At 33.1% G+C, this 15,586-nt stretch overlaps 1 protein-coding gene and 1 pseudogene across 6 annotated transcripts in view; one reads left to right on the forward strand and one right to left on the reverse strand.

Annotated features, from left to right (window-relative positions):
• INTS2 (integrator complex subunit 2) overlaps positions 1–15,586 on the reverse strand; it is a 49,786-nt gene that overhangs the window by 21,977 nt on the left and 12,223 nt on the right. For all 6 annotated transcript variants that reach the window (XM_016143384.2, XM_016143385.2, XM_016143381.2 and 3 more), the window contains exons 9-15: positions 15,215–15,340; positions 10,414–10,485; positions 10,215–10,329; positions 8,538–8,606; positions 7,148–7,282; positions 5,919–6,095; positions 5,024–5,132 (exon numbers count right to left, since the gene is read on the reverse strand). In XM_016143384.2, coding sequence (XP_015998870.1) covers positions 5,024–5,132; positions 5,919–6,095; positions 7,148–7,282; positions 8,538–8,606; positions 10,215–10,329; positions 10,414–10,485; positions 15,215–15,340 — 803 coding nt within the window. The remainder of the gene's footprint in view (positions 1–5,023; positions 5,133–5,918; positions 6,096–7,147; positions 7,283–8,537; positions 8,607–10,214; positions 10,330–10,413; positions 10,486–15,214; positions 15,341–15,586) is intronic.
• LOC107510132 lies at positions 893–1,391 on the forward strand (annotated as a pseudogene).

Consider the following 15,586-nt stretch of genomic DNA (forward strand, 5'->3'; position numbering starts at 1 on the left):
ATCATGTGATGCTGACAAATAGCCAATTATAAAACTGGATCTGTACCACATACTTTACACCAAAATTAAAGGCATACTTAAATTTTAAAAATAAAATAATACCCTAAAAAAAATGTAAGTGATTAGTTATGTAGGTTAGTACCTTGCTTTAAAAGATTTTCCTCCTCGGAAAATTCTTTAATTAAAAACACTATAAAAAATAACACTGAATATTATTAAAAATCGACACATTTTATACAAATGTGGAAGTCTATAATGGTATGACCTACCTAGAAGGCAATATGGCCTTTTTACTAAATCTTATAACATTTCAAAATCTTTGACTTAGTAGTTCTACATATAGGAATCTGTCATAAGGGCAAAGATATTCATGCTCGTTGTATACAGTTAGCTCTAAGGATATTCATTTCTCCACAGTTTATCATGGCAAAATTTGGAAATGTTCAACAATAAGAAATTTGTTAATGGTACATATTTATGAATAAATCTAAAACTATTAAAGATGATGTTTTAGAAAAAACTTTACTATAAAAGGCAAATGTTTAAAATGTATTACTAAATAGAAAGGGTAGATTAAAAACATATTCAGTTGACCCTTGAACAACTCAGGAGTTAGGAGCACCAACCACCTCACCACCTCATGTCAGCTCAGTCAAAAGTCCACATATAACTTCAGAGTCTCCCAAACTAGCTTTCCCTCAGTATCTGTAGGGGATTAGTTCCAAACCCCTCACCCTCCACCCACAGATACCAAAATCTGCAGATGCTAAAGTCCCCTGTAAAAAGTGTTATAGATCCATGCATACAGTCAGCCCTCTGTATCCACAGACTCCCAATTCCAGATCAAGAACAATACAGGTAGGGAACTGGGATGGTGCTGTTCGGAACCAGGATGGTGCGGCTTGAGAGCGAGCAGTTCCTGACAGAGCTGACTAAGCTCTTCCAGAAGTGCCGGTTGTGAGGCAGTGTGCTCCTCACTCTGCAGTACGATGGTCGAACTAAACCCGTTCCAAGGAAAGGTTCTGTGGAGGGCTTTGAGTTCTCAGACAAGTGTATGTTAAAAGCTACTGATGGGAAAAAGAAGATCAGCACTGTGGTGAGCTCCAAAGATGTGAATATGTTTCAGATGGCTTATTCAAACCTACTGAGAGCTAACATGGATGGGCTGAAGAGGGACAAAAAGAGCAAGAGAGTAAGCAGACCAAAGCAGCACAGCGAAAGGCACCACATTCCCTTTCACCGACTAACCAATGAATCGCTATTTTTCCTTTAGTTTTTACTTTTGACCACAAAGCTAGGTTTCTGGGTCCCCTTCAATAGCTGTTTTCATGTGAGAGATTAGGGTCATTTTGGATGGAAGAAGGGTTGTGATATTTACAGGGTAGTATTAAGAAGCCATTTTATCTTAGATTTGGCTAATTGGTCTGTGTTGCATAGCTGTATATTCCTGGATTCTAGTTTGTCTCTGTAGCCATCTGTGTGAAGAACAATGTATCATTAAACCTATTTATCAGAAAAAAAAAAAAAAAAAAAAACAGTACAAATACTTGGTAAAAGATATCATATATGCAAAGACTGAAAGGTTTTCTAGCAAAATTCTAATGGTGATTACCTCTGGGCAGAGAATTATGAGTGGTTTACACTTTGGTCTTTGCACTTTTCTCATTTCCTAAATTTCCTCCAGTAAACACACTTAATAAATGTTATTTTAAAAACCAGTTTCTTTGCATTAAGCAAAGATGTAAACAATTATGTAAATATGAAATTTAAAATTCTTGTACTGTTACTCTACTACAATGTAGTTATGTAGCTACAGATCCCTTTTGTTAAAACTTGATTTTATAGCTCTGAAACTTCAAGCTGCCAAGAAAAAACATCTGCCAATGTTTGCTTAAAAGTTTCTGCATTTTGAAAAGGGCAGTTGGCGTTAACTTTCTCTGAGAAGAAAAAAATTAACTATCAAGTACAAAGAAAAACTGCAAGTTCAGGAATTTAGAGCGAGCGAACATTACAGTTTCCCAAATATCATAGATGTGTCTTGTTCTGCTGGTGACCAAGAAGGAAATTTCAAACATAACAGAAGCAGGAAAAAAAGGCCAGACTTTGTTTTTAAATGAAGTTAAGCTTGAGAGAGAGTTAAGCAAGTGATTCGTTTAGCTACTTAAGAATGAGATTGCCCCACTGGCTGTTTTAGAAACAGATAAATAGTTCCTCATATGTTTGATATTAATTACACTGTCTTTAACTTCAAAAATATCTAAAAATAAACTGTTTTACCTAGTAATAAAGTCTTCAGATATAATAGGAAATGCTTTTTAAGTATTAAAACTGGAAATATAATGGTAATGCTCATATTTTAACTGGGTAATAGTACACAGGGATTATAATATATTGTCCTTTATTTCTTACACATATTCTTTTCAATGAATACATTAACTAAAATTATAACTTTTTTAAAAACCAAAAATATATGTGTATGTGAAAAAATATATATACATACACAAATATACACACTTTTTAAATTTACTATGATATTCTAATACTTGGCTCAATCTTAAATTTCAGAATTCCATATTTGAGCTTCTGCAGCTACCTGGTGGCTGCTAATAACATTTATTAAAAGGGCCAAAACCACAGAACAATTAACAAGGTACTAAAATTACAATACAACTTCACAGATAGAAATAAATTTGAGGCAGAATAATTATCCTTTGGCTGTAGAAGAGTAAAACTTTCTCACATTGTGACATATTCTGCAGTTACGTATTCCTCTTGGAGATGAGAAATTAGACTAGAAAAAAAAATGCAGAATTCTCCAAAAAAAGGCCAAATGCTCCATTTGTCTTCCACATCCCATCTCTTCTTACCTATCAAGCAATCACTCCAGGGTTTCTCTCCTTCCCTCTCTACTAGATTACTCCCAATAGCATGCAAACATTCTCTTGTCTCTTTCACTTAAAAAAAAGTCTTCTCTTCATCTCATTTTCTTCTCCAATCACTGCATTTCTCTCCTCTTTACAGCTCCTCAAAAGAGTTGCCTGTACCCATCATTTCCAGTATATCTCTTATAATCTTTTGAATTTACTACAATCGGGCTTTCATCCTACCACTTTACTAGTAAAACTGTGACAGTCAACTGACCTCCAGCAAGTTATAGGCAGTCATTAGCTGAGCCTCCATCATAACCTTACTGGATCTATCAACATCATCTGATATAGGCGATCAGCTCTATGGAATATTCTTCCCTTGGCATCTGGAACATCATATCCTCCTGATTCTCCTCCCACACTCCCTCCCTTGGTGATCTTATTTAATATCATGACTTGAAATATCATATGTACACTGAAGAATCTCAAGTATCTCCCCTGAATTCCAGGCCAGTATATACAACTGTCTCCTTAACATCCCCACAGGAAAGTCTGTCAGACATTTCACACTTAACATGTTCAAAACTGAGCTCCTGGTCCCTCACAAACCTGCTCTTCCTCTAGGCTCAGGCCAAAAGCCTCCACATCAAGATTGGCTTATGGTCTCATGAATCTATCTGCTAACCCTCTCAATTCTATCTCCAAAATATATATACACTGCTACCAATCCGAACCACCATCTTTTGCCTTGAATCTTGTGAAAACCTAATAACCTTCTTCTACTCCCTCAGTTCCTTTTCCAAGATTCAAATCAGGCTGAGCTGTACTCCTAATCTAAAATCCTTAACTTTCCAAATGAGATCCAACAGACTGTTGCATAAAGAACAGAAGCTTCACAGGAACACTGGGCTGAATGAAGCATGTCATTGGGGCCTGGAATACATGAGCTTTAAAAAAATTCTCCCAGTCCTAAAAATTCTGAGTGACTTGTGAATTCAGTATGTTATATACAAAAAAAGTTGGCTATACTATTCCCTGTACTTTGCTGTATTCGAATTTTTTTTTGCTAGAGTAGGCTAAATAAAAACCAAGAGTGTATCTCAGTCCCCCTACTACAATATTAATGGTCTGAGTTCTCCCCCAGGACACCTCCTTGTGACTCATTCCTCTACTATCTATTTATTAAATCATGTCTCATATTCCTTAACAGAATTCATTATATGTGGATGAAAGTGAAAGACTATTATCTAATGCTTATTATTAGCCCATCTTGTCCCTAATATGACCAAGACTATAATTACAGTTATAGGATATCTGTATAACCCTAACAATTGTAGTTGGGAAAGAAAGCTGTTGAGAAATCCATAGAATATTTCAAACACAATACTTTTCACATAAATAAAAGAAACTAATCTGCCAAACACTGAAAAGTAACTTAAATATACAGCTTTCAAAAAGTAAAATCATTCAGCTGTGGCAAAATAACCACACCTGTAAGAATCTTCCCAGCATTTAATACTCTATGACTAGAGCTTTTTAATGACACTTTTTTTTTTGTTTCAAATATAGAACTAGATACACTTAGTGAGCCTAAAATACAGGTGAATTTTCTTTTTCAAATATAGGAAAACATACTACTTTATACTGTTATCTTCTATGCTGAATCTGACCTATTAAAAGAAGTAGCTAAGTTTAAAAGCCCAGTTCGGTTATAATTTTAATGACAAAAGGAAATTCTTCTGGTTTTTTTTTTCTATTGATTTTGATTAGAATGTTACTCTTCACACTAATGGAAACAACACAGGGCAAAGATTGAAATCAAGCAAAAAAAATTCAGTTATAGTTTCTTCAGGTTTATCTCTTAATTTATATTTAGTTAATATGGTCACTAAAATTGTTAAAATACAGGCAATTCAGCTGCCTATTAATTAAGCCTATTAAAAAGAGGACTGAGTGTTGAGGCGTGGTTATGTGACCACACATATATATATTTATGCATCAGAGGACTATAAAAAAATAGTGCAAGGACTATAAAATAATACTGGAGCTTCTTAGAATGTCTGACTTGATTTTCTCATATAACAGCTTGGAATGTCACAAAATATAAGCAAATAAAATGAAGTATCACCGGAAGCACTCCCATATGCACAACTTACCTAAAGTCTTAGTGTTTGCTAGGAGAGCTTCCTCATAAGACAGTATATAGTAAAGCACCAAAAGCTGTGCTGTGATACTGAAACGCTGATTAAGACGGATGTTGTCACCCTGGAGATAACATAAATACTTTAAAACAATGTTAAATATCATGAGTGAATTTCTGATAGCAAAAGCACTCAAAATTAGCTATTCAGTGTCGCTGCTCCCAAGCTCAGATAAAATAGAAGAAACAATTCTGTGTGTGCAACTCAAAGAGACAACTTGAAGTTTACATTTCAGATGGCATGGGAGAGGAAAGGCAATATGCTTAACCGTCTTTAAAATAGAAAATAAAAAGACTTCAGCTGTTGCTCAACATAAATCCCATCAGGCTGCCTCTGTAAAAGGCTTATAAGAGATTCAAGTATTATCTGAAATTACCATGAAGAAAATAACTTTTAGAAGATATTGTACATTTAAATATATTTGTGAAACATGCAACTATTTTTTTCTTACAAAAAAAAAAAAAAAAAAAAAAACAGAGAAAAAATACGTTCTTCAAATTCTCCATAAATGAATCTCCATATCTTAGATTCCCAGGAAGCTAAACAAATCCATGTTGAATATGCTTAAATGTCACATAGTCCTTTATTAAACACACAATCTCCAGGGTGTTCCTTAGACTTTAAATCAGAGCTTTTAAAAGAACTCCTCAAAAAATGACTATTCAGAAAGCTACTTGGAACTAATACCATTCTTTAAATTTATATAAGCAAGCTCAAGAAATGTAATCCCATTTTAAATTCAGAACCACCTAGAAGTTCTCTAATAATCAGTTTTAAAAAATGGGATAAGTGAAAAGAATAAACTAAAAGAAAAAAAAAGATAATTAATGTAAAAGAATTGCTATTTTACCCCAATGACTCCTTGGAAAATATTGAGTATCTCCTGTTCTGTGACTGGCTGATTTGTAGCTTCTGGATTAGATTTGGATGCAGGAGTAAGTATAGAATTTATGTACACATCAATCAGAGGAAGTAATTGAGGATGGAGTGGAGTGGAGGTTTCGCACAGCTGTCTATAAATCCAGTCCTAAAAAAGAAGGTCATAAGCACTAAATCATTTCTGGCAAAAAGAAAAGTGAAAATTTAAAAGCACATATAATTTTACATGATTTATGAATCAGTGAAGCTATTAACTTTTAGCACTTAGAAATACATTTTTCAATTTCATGATTGTCTTTGATTTAAAAACATGAACTACTTTTATATCTTCATTGAAAATATTGTCCAGTAGAAGACAAATCTAAAATGAGTTTGGGTTTTGAGTTTGGACTTTGGGTTTTCAATCTATTAGTTTTTAAGTACTGGGGAAAAAATTGTAAATCCCTCCTATATCTGTATTGGGAGCACCATATGTGTTGCTGAAGACCCCAGAGCAGAGAGGAATTTAGGAAGAGGGATAGTTCTTCACCACAAGCCCTTGGATAAAGAAAAGGGCTCTGACAACCACTTGTAGGAGACTATCATTTAACTATCTACCCAGATTGAGGACATGGAGAAATTCTAGGTGTGCACCTGGAGTCTTAATTCTTATCTATTCTTGCTAAAAATATAAAGAAATAAAAGACACAATCTAGCTAGAAAATAACTTCGTTAAATCATAAAAACAAGGATTTTTAAAAGTGATATATCAATGCATATATTTATTGTTCTTTATAAACAAAAGAGCCTCTTGAAGATGTTCAAACAGATTTCTTTACCTGAGATTCAGATGTTTCTTTAGAGGATTTTTAACTGTTTGACATAGCCAACTATAACAAATTAAAAATATATCAAAATATGTACAAGTTAGGTGTTAGGTGTCCTCATGACAAAAACACAAACACAGGTTATGGATGACTAGCAACTTTCTCAGTTTGGTGAATAAAACCAAACTACAGAAAATGGCAATTTCTCCCTAAAGCTTAATAAAATGCTATTATTGAAAATTTAAATAAATTAGTAATAGTGTACATTTTGTAAATAACTTAACAGTTATATTATTTAAAAAATCTAAAATTAAGTTCCTAATTACTATAACTATATAAATGATTAGCAACTAAACACATTTCATACACATGAAATATAAATAAAAAGTCATACTTTTATTGACACTTTGTGCTTGGTAAATGAACGACTCCTGAGAAGCTGGTAAATACAATGAATAGGCAAAAATCCAGTAATGTTGGCACTCAGGTTGCTGGTGACAGGGACCCGAACTGCGTGAGCTGTGACAACCTTAAAGGGGAAAACAGTATTAACACATATGATAGAACCAAATATAAAAGTATTCTGAAAGAGAGGATTAGCAGGTAAGACTGTCGATATTTAATGCAAGTGTGGTCCTTAGGAATGAATGATAAAAAAACAATTATTACATGATTTAATTATTTTTGAACGATGAGGAAGCATATGTTTAGGAACTTCTAAAGTTCTCTAATTTTTTTTTACTTTTTAAAAACATAGATATGTTGATAGTAGTGCAGTAAGTTAAAAAAATATAAAATTCAGAATCATAAAATCTGAGCTCAATGACTTTGGATAAGTCACTATCTTCTGAGCCCAGTTTCACATCTGCAAAATGGGACAATACTGTCTTACCTGTCTCAAAGGTTTTTGTGAGGGGAAAATTTTTTTTGAGAAACATATGTGAATTATAAAGAATCACATAAACAGGAATTTTTATTGTCATTCTCATTGTGTCATGCATAAATCTGTCTTTCAAAGACCCTCCCCCAAAGTTATCTTCCAGTCAGTTCAAGTTAAACACATGAAAAATAAGTTATGAGTCTCCTAAGTCTTACGTGTGTTTGTTATGTGGGAGTGTATATGCACTGAGGGGAAAAGGGAGAGTCTGGTAAAGAGATGAGAATACTAATTACCCTAAAAGTAGCAACAACTATGGATCCATAAGTATTTTCAAATATTTTTAAGGTATATATCTCTTTTGTATTCTGAGATTTAAATTGACAAATGAATCTAAGAATTAATCTTAAATTTTAGAATAGTCTCTTTTGCTGGAAAAAAAAAAAATCTTATGCTTATCCACAGACAAAAGTGCTGAGGCCAAATAAGAACATGTAAATATGAGAATAAGAAATTTAGACTCTAGCTTATAATCTAGTTAGAAATGAACCTTACAATCTAAAGGTTTAAACAGATCTCCATTTTATTTTTCTTCTGACAAAGAGAAATGATTACCCCATGTGAGATTCCTACCATCGATATCTAAGGCTATTCTCTACAATTTACTCAAAGTCTCCAAAATATGTAAATTTAAAACATGCTTTTGTATGTAGAAAGTAGCTTTAAAAGTAAGTTTTAATACAATTATTCTTTACGGACATTTCTAAGATTAAAGAATCATTGGAAACTAAAAAAGAATAGAAAAAGACCTTATTATTCTCTTAAATTGAGATATACAAGTTTTCTCCCAAAGAATACTCTAAAAGAAAGTTAAAGAAGTACCTACAAATAAAGTTAAAAGAAGTACCTGTTCAGTAAAAATTTCCTGTGTGAAGATAGTTTTCATCCGGCTCAAAGAGCTTGGCTTAATTACAATCTAAAACCAAAAGAATTCCAATAGCATGTGAAAATATATGAAGCACAATTTTCTCTGGTAAATTTATTATCTAAAATGACTGTGATATATAAAATTAATGTTCAAATATTCTATTTCAGAAGTGGTTTCTCAAATCTAACATTAAAGTATTAAAAGGTGCTTCTCCTCAGAAAATGAACCACCATATAAAAGTACTTAGTAAATACTATTACTGGCATTTCAAGTCAGTGGGAAGAAGTGGATTATTCAATAAAGGGAGACGGGACATCTACCTTTCTGGGGACTATATAGTAAGTCCTCAACATCACCAATAGGTTCTGCAACTTTAAGTGAAATGACATAACGAAACCAATTTTACCATAGACTAATTGACATCAACAAGAGTTAGGTTCCTATGGCATCTCCTCAATGGTGTAACGAATCAACACTGAACAAAACTATGTTATTCAGCGACCTGCTGTATACGTATTTGCACACCTGACACCACACCCAAAATAAACTCCAAATATACTGAAGATTTAAATGTAAAACATATAAAATGTGAAGCCACGAAAACAATAGAAGAATATATAGATGACCACTTCGACAAACCTAAAGAAAGAGAAACATTTCTAAGCATATCAGCAAAGTAAGAACTACAAAAGAAATACTTAATATACTACAAACACAAAAATAATAATAATTTCTACATGGCAAAACAACCGAGAAAGAACCACTGCAACATATTCTACTTCTCCACTTTTAAAGACACTAAGAGTTATAAGATACATTGATAATCTAATAGTAGATTTTCAAGAGGAAAAAAAGGTGGTAAACACTACCAATTAACATTACATGTCACCTGTAAAACGAAATCACCTCAATTCAATATTGGGTAAAATATGTGTCCTGAAATCTATAAAACATGACATATAAAGCACCCTTTATATATAAATGATACGAATCAGTGAGGAAAAATGAATGTTAAAATCCCCATAGGAAAACTGGGAGACTGATAAGCCTTTCATACTCTTTTACTTAGTAACTGTTTCCTAGAACACTATCCTAAGGGAATAATCCAAAAAGCATTTGAAGATATACATGTGTGAGTACCTGTGTACATATTTACATAAACAAAGTTTTTTATCTAAGCATTATTCCAAAATTGAAAAATAGGTATGGCAAAGAAAGGATCCATTATGAAAGTCATGATTACTCCATATGATGGACTACTTATAGAGCCATTAAAAATACTGTTTTAGAATAGTTATTGATATGAGAAAATGCTCATTATATGTTGGTAAGTTCTTTAAAATTCCAAATATTTAATCAATTTCAAAAAAAAAAATGAACAGACATCAGAATGTAAACAGTAGTACATTTCATGCTTCTGAACAATAAAATTCTATTTTTCCTTTCTTTTCTGCGTTTTCTGAGCTTTCTGTATCAATCATCTATTATTCTTGTCAATGTTTTTATAATGTATTTTTTTCTAAGAGCCCCTGGTAAAATTTTAAACTACTGAAAACTAAGATTACTTCAAAATGAAAACAATCTATTTACTTTACACTATAGGAAAATTCCCAGCTTAGAAATACCTTCTTTAGAAAGAAGATAAAAGAAAATTACCTTCATCCCCAAAGTGGAACAGACCAAGTCAATGATAGCACTAAGCTGGTTGCTATGAAAGTACATAGCAACCAATAATAACATCTCCCCAAAAGAAGCAGAGACACCTGAAGTACTGTTGAAACAGAAAAAAAATATATGAATTTCCAAACAAAGGAGAAGAAAACTTAGTTAAATGAAACAAATGAAATCATCTTACCTCTCAAAATAAGCTTCTTCTTTTATCATCCAACTTAGCCACACTACCATTAGCTGCTCCTGCTCGGGTGTACTATATAAAACATATCAGAATGTCACTGGTTTAAATCAGATATACAAGCATAAGAATAATAAAGCATTCTGAAATTTTTTTGGTAGAAATTCCTTTTTCCTTTCTTATTTTGAAATATCAATTGAAATTAATTGCTTGTTGAAATGGCCATTAATTGCCATTGAGATATGAAGTAGTTATAGAGATGAAGAATGAGGACCTTTGCTTTCCTTCATGAGAGTGAACAGTCAAACCCTCTCAAAAGTATTAGTTATTGCACTTGCAAGTTAGAAAGAGTGAACATCCCCATGATCCTTGAAAATGCAAAGCCTCTTTGGGATTAAAATGTTAGAAGAACCATATTAACAGGTGAAATTTATTTCATGGAGGAAAAAGAATCCAGCTAAAACTTAATCATCAAAAAGTCACAAACTGAGTACTAGGACAGGAACAAGTTAGTCCATCTTTTACCTGGAAAATTAAATTAATTTATAGGTACATTTTTAGAAAAATTAATAATTGGAGAGAAATGTGATCGCTATTCAAAAAGAAAATAAATAAATAAAACAGACGACCACAGCTCATCACAGATATGAAAACTGGTTATAAAATATACCAAACAATGATGTTTTTAAAGTAAATTCCTAGATTTAGATCAAAGATACAAGTTAACTTTGATTTGTGAAAACAATTTTCATCATCTCCTTTCTAGTTCATCGCAGTGTAAATGGGTAAAATAAAAACAACTGAAACATTTGCTACCCAAAGCTAAGAAAATTAAAATGGTCACTTTCAACCATACCTAAATCATTCCACTAACAAAAGACAGTGCTATGTTGTAGAAAGATTATAGCCTTCAGAGTCTGCTGGACCTGAGTGGGAATCCCTTCTCTGCTAATTACTGGTAGTATGACCCAGGACAAAAAATTTAAATACTCTTTCTGAATTTTAGCTCTCCTGTATATAAAATACAGATTAAAAATACCCACCTTATAGAAATAATAAGGATTAGAGATAATGTTTAGAAATTACTTCAGGTAAAGAGAAAAAAAAGCACTTAATGTCATGTACCTAATTTCACACCCTGTTGAAACTCCAAACTACATTAAAGGGATTTTTGTAAAAGGCATAAAAGCATAGCATGATGAAGAACAACAACACAAACTACTAGAAGCTAGAGCATATATAGATGAGTGGTAACTGACTCAGCAAACCCAACAAAGCAAAATATTACAGGGGCAGGAAGGAAAACCAACCACTTTATACCACAGAATCACTAAAATGCTAAGGAATTAACAGCTCCAGGCAGTTCTATGAGTGAGAGTGAAGACAGAGACTAAATTAAAAAGACTGACAGTCTATATAAGGAGTAGACCTCCAGATCACCTCCTCCATTCTACACAACTAGATGAAAACCCATGCCCCAACGAGAAAAGACTAGAGATTTACTCTCGGGAGATGTTAAAAGAGGCTGTCTCTGAAGTGAGGAAAAACCAGGGATATCTAAAGCATCATTCTGAAAGTAGGAGAATTGAGCGAATGATTATACTGCAGGTTGAGATCACCCAACCCTCCACTCTCACTTTTTAACTTTGCTTACGGCTTTCTAGTCAGGCCTTCACTCTCCAGGCAAGACAATAGTGTTCTCTAAGACTCCTGTGAGCTTTAAGAGCTTCCCAAGCACTCGACTATGCATTTAGAGGTTCTAATCTGCCATTTAATTTCCTACTTTTAAATATGAACAGACAATAAAAAATTACCAAACCACCGGAAAAAAGCTTCTAACTTAAAAAATAGAGACCAAAGGCAGAAAAAAAAGAAACTGAGAGAAAAGAAACAGTACAAATAAAATCCCTTCACTCATTATGATTAATTTCAGAGAAATCATGCTGCCATGAAGCAACAGACACTACACAGAAGAAACAATCAGAGAAAACAGCTCTTAGAAATTTAAAATTAAATAGGATCAAAATATAACACTGAGGACAAATCCTAAAAGGTAAAATGAGCAGTACCTTTCTGGAGTATGAAAATGTTCTAAAATTAGATGGTGGTGATGGTTGCATTAACTTTGTAAATATACTAAAAACTATTAAGTTGTACACTTTAAAATGAGTGAATGTTATGGTATATAAATTGTCTCTCAATAAAGCTAATTTTTAAAAAGCAGATCAACACAAAAATAAATAGGAAAGGGTAAGAAAATAAGATGATCACTTCAGGAAGTCCAATAGCCAAAAAAGGGAAGGTTTTAAACAGAGAAAACTCATTACTAACAAATTATTTCAAGAAAATTTCTTAGAGCTGAAGGATATGAATTGCCAGGTTGAAAGAACTTACCGAATACCTAGGACAATAGACAAAAACAGACTCACACCAAGGCATGTCAGGCAGGAATTTCAAAACCCTAGGGACAAAAAGCTAAGCCTACACTTTTCCCCATGTTTCCTGCGCCAAAGAACAGGCCACGCAAAGCACCAGGAATCAGAATTCCATCAGATTTCTCAACAGCAACACTGGACATTAAAAGGCAATGGAGCGAGACTTGCAAAATTATCGAAGGAAATTAGTTACAACTTAAAATTCCATACCCCATCAAATTATTAATCAAGTATTCAAATAGAATAAAGATCTTTTCAGAAATATCCAGTCTCAAAAATAATTTACCTCCCACATACCCATTCTAATGAAGCAAAATAAGAGAGCAAATGAAAAAAGATGGAGACATTATATGCAGGGAACAGGAGATAAACAAACGAGAGGTAAAGCAAGTCCCCAAAATGATATTGAAGAGTAATTCCAGGACGAGAGCTGTATACCCGGTGCAGAGGTAACTGCTTCAGATTGGAGTAGGTCAAAATGCTCCAGGAGAAATTTCCTTAAGAAAATGAAATTGATAGAATAATGAATGCAAACATCATGACAGGAGGTGTATATTGGCAGTTTGAGGTTGCATTAGTATAAGCACACAACACCGACAAAATAAAAAAGAAACAAAACACAAGATAATTATTAATGCAAAGAACAAGTTTTGCTTAAAGAAAACTAATCATCTATTACACGGTTGTGCTTCCAACAGTGTAATATAAACAACTATATATTGGTCAAAGCAAGATTATAATGTAATCAAACTGAGAGAATGGAAGACAAAAAGGATATATAGATATACATGTGTTGGGGACAGAGAGAAAAAAACAAACTAATTCCTCATCTTTCACAGCGGGAAGTCAACAAGTACTAAAACTAAAAAATCAAAATATAGCAAATGCAAACATGTTATGTAAAGATGTGGTAGTAAAATCCAATAGAATCAGCTTAAAGAAATGAAAGAAGTTACCCTTAGGCAAGGAGAAGGGAGGAGGAGAGTAAGGACTGCTATGTGCCCTAATAAATCTTGAAGAACTATTTCAACTCCTTTAAAACAGTGTGTACATGAAACTTTAATAAAGATAAATTAAGTGACTTGCACACAGTAGGTGTTACTGATACCCTTTTACCAAAAGATAATACCACCGCCCATACCTAGACCAATTTTTGTAATTAAGATCCTAATTAATGCTATACATGTGTTTTAATAAACAAGAGCAAACCTCAAGATGGCAGAGGAAGTAAATGCTATCCTCTCTTCCCATGACTATACCAAAATTATAACTAAATCAAAGAACCACCACCGTTGAGAACCATGTAAAGACTAGCTGAACAGAACTCCTCTAACTACAAAGGTTAAAAGGCAAAAGTAGGACAATCGTGAGTAATTACAACAATAAATTAAGAGATACACACAAACACACACACATGAAAGTAAAATGACAAAAGCATAAACATGCAAAGGGTGACTAAAAATGGTAGTTATTATAGAATGTGTTGATATCTAAGTGATCATAAAGCTAAAATAGATACTATAATCATACTGTGGTACATATGAAGCATATGGCAACCACCAACCAAAAATACACAAAAGATATGCAAGAAATAAAGAGAAAGGAATCCAAACACAACACTACAGAGAGTCAATGACAAACAGGAGAAGAAAGCAAAAGAATAAAAAAGGAACAGAGAAGAACTACAAAAATGGCCAGAAAACAATAAAATGGCCAAAACTATGTACCTATCAATAATCACTTTAAATGTAAATGGATTAAGTGTTCCAATCAAAAGACAAATAGATAAAAAAGATGTGGTACATATGCGCAATTAAATATTATTTGGCCATAAGGAAGAATGAAGTTTTAGCATTTGTGATAACATGGATGGACCTAAAGGGTATTGTGCTAAGTGTAATAACCCAGACAGAGAAAAACCAATACCATATGATTTCACTTATATGTGGAATCTAAAAAATAGAATAAATGAACAAGCAAGATAGATGCAAACTCATAACCTCATAGATGCAAAGAACAAACTGATGGTTGCCAGATGGGAGGTGGGTTGAGGGGTTGGGTGAAAATGGTGACAGGATTAAGAAGTACAGATTGGCAGTTACAAAATAGTTATAGTGATACTTTAGTAGAGCTTATGGAATACAGTCAATGATACTATTAATAACTATACGTGGTATCAGGTGGATACAAGACTTATTGGGGGAATCATTCTAAGTTATATACCTGTCTAACTACTATACTTTACACCTGAAATGCATATAATATTAAATATCAACTGTAATTGAAAATTTTTTAATTAAAAATAAATAAGTAAATAAATAAACGAAAGCAGACCTTGAGAAAATAGAGTGACTTATATAGTAAGATACCTGACAAGTGTAGAAAAGGCCAGCAGCATACAAAAGGAAAGCGAAACAAAGCGAACCCCAGCTGGTGTAGCGGGAGGACGGCTTGTCATCAACTGCAGTAATTGTTCAGCTTCTTCCTCAGTTGGTCTAAAAAAACAGATACATTACTAGGCCTTATTTTTTTAGCTGAGGAAGGTAGAAGGAAAAAAGGACTTCTCAAGAGTTTGATTCTTCAGACACAAATTTTGAGCTTTATATTAAGACTCACTATTTATAACATCTTTAACATCTTAAGTGTCAAAAGCAAAACTGGAGTTTACAACCGGTGTTTTTCCTCAGACACAAATATAGGCAGTCCTCACTTTGCATGATAGTGCGGAAGCTTAAAAATAA

Source organism: Rousettus aegyptiacus, unplaced genomic scaffold (genome assembly GCF_014176215.1).
Source record: "Rousettus aegyptiacus isolate mRouAeg1 unplaced genomic scaffold, mRouAeg1.p scaffold_m13_p_6, whole genome shotgun sequence".
NCBI lineage: Eukaryota > Metazoa > Chordata > Mammalia > Chiroptera > Pteropodidae > Rousettus > Rousettus aegyptiacus.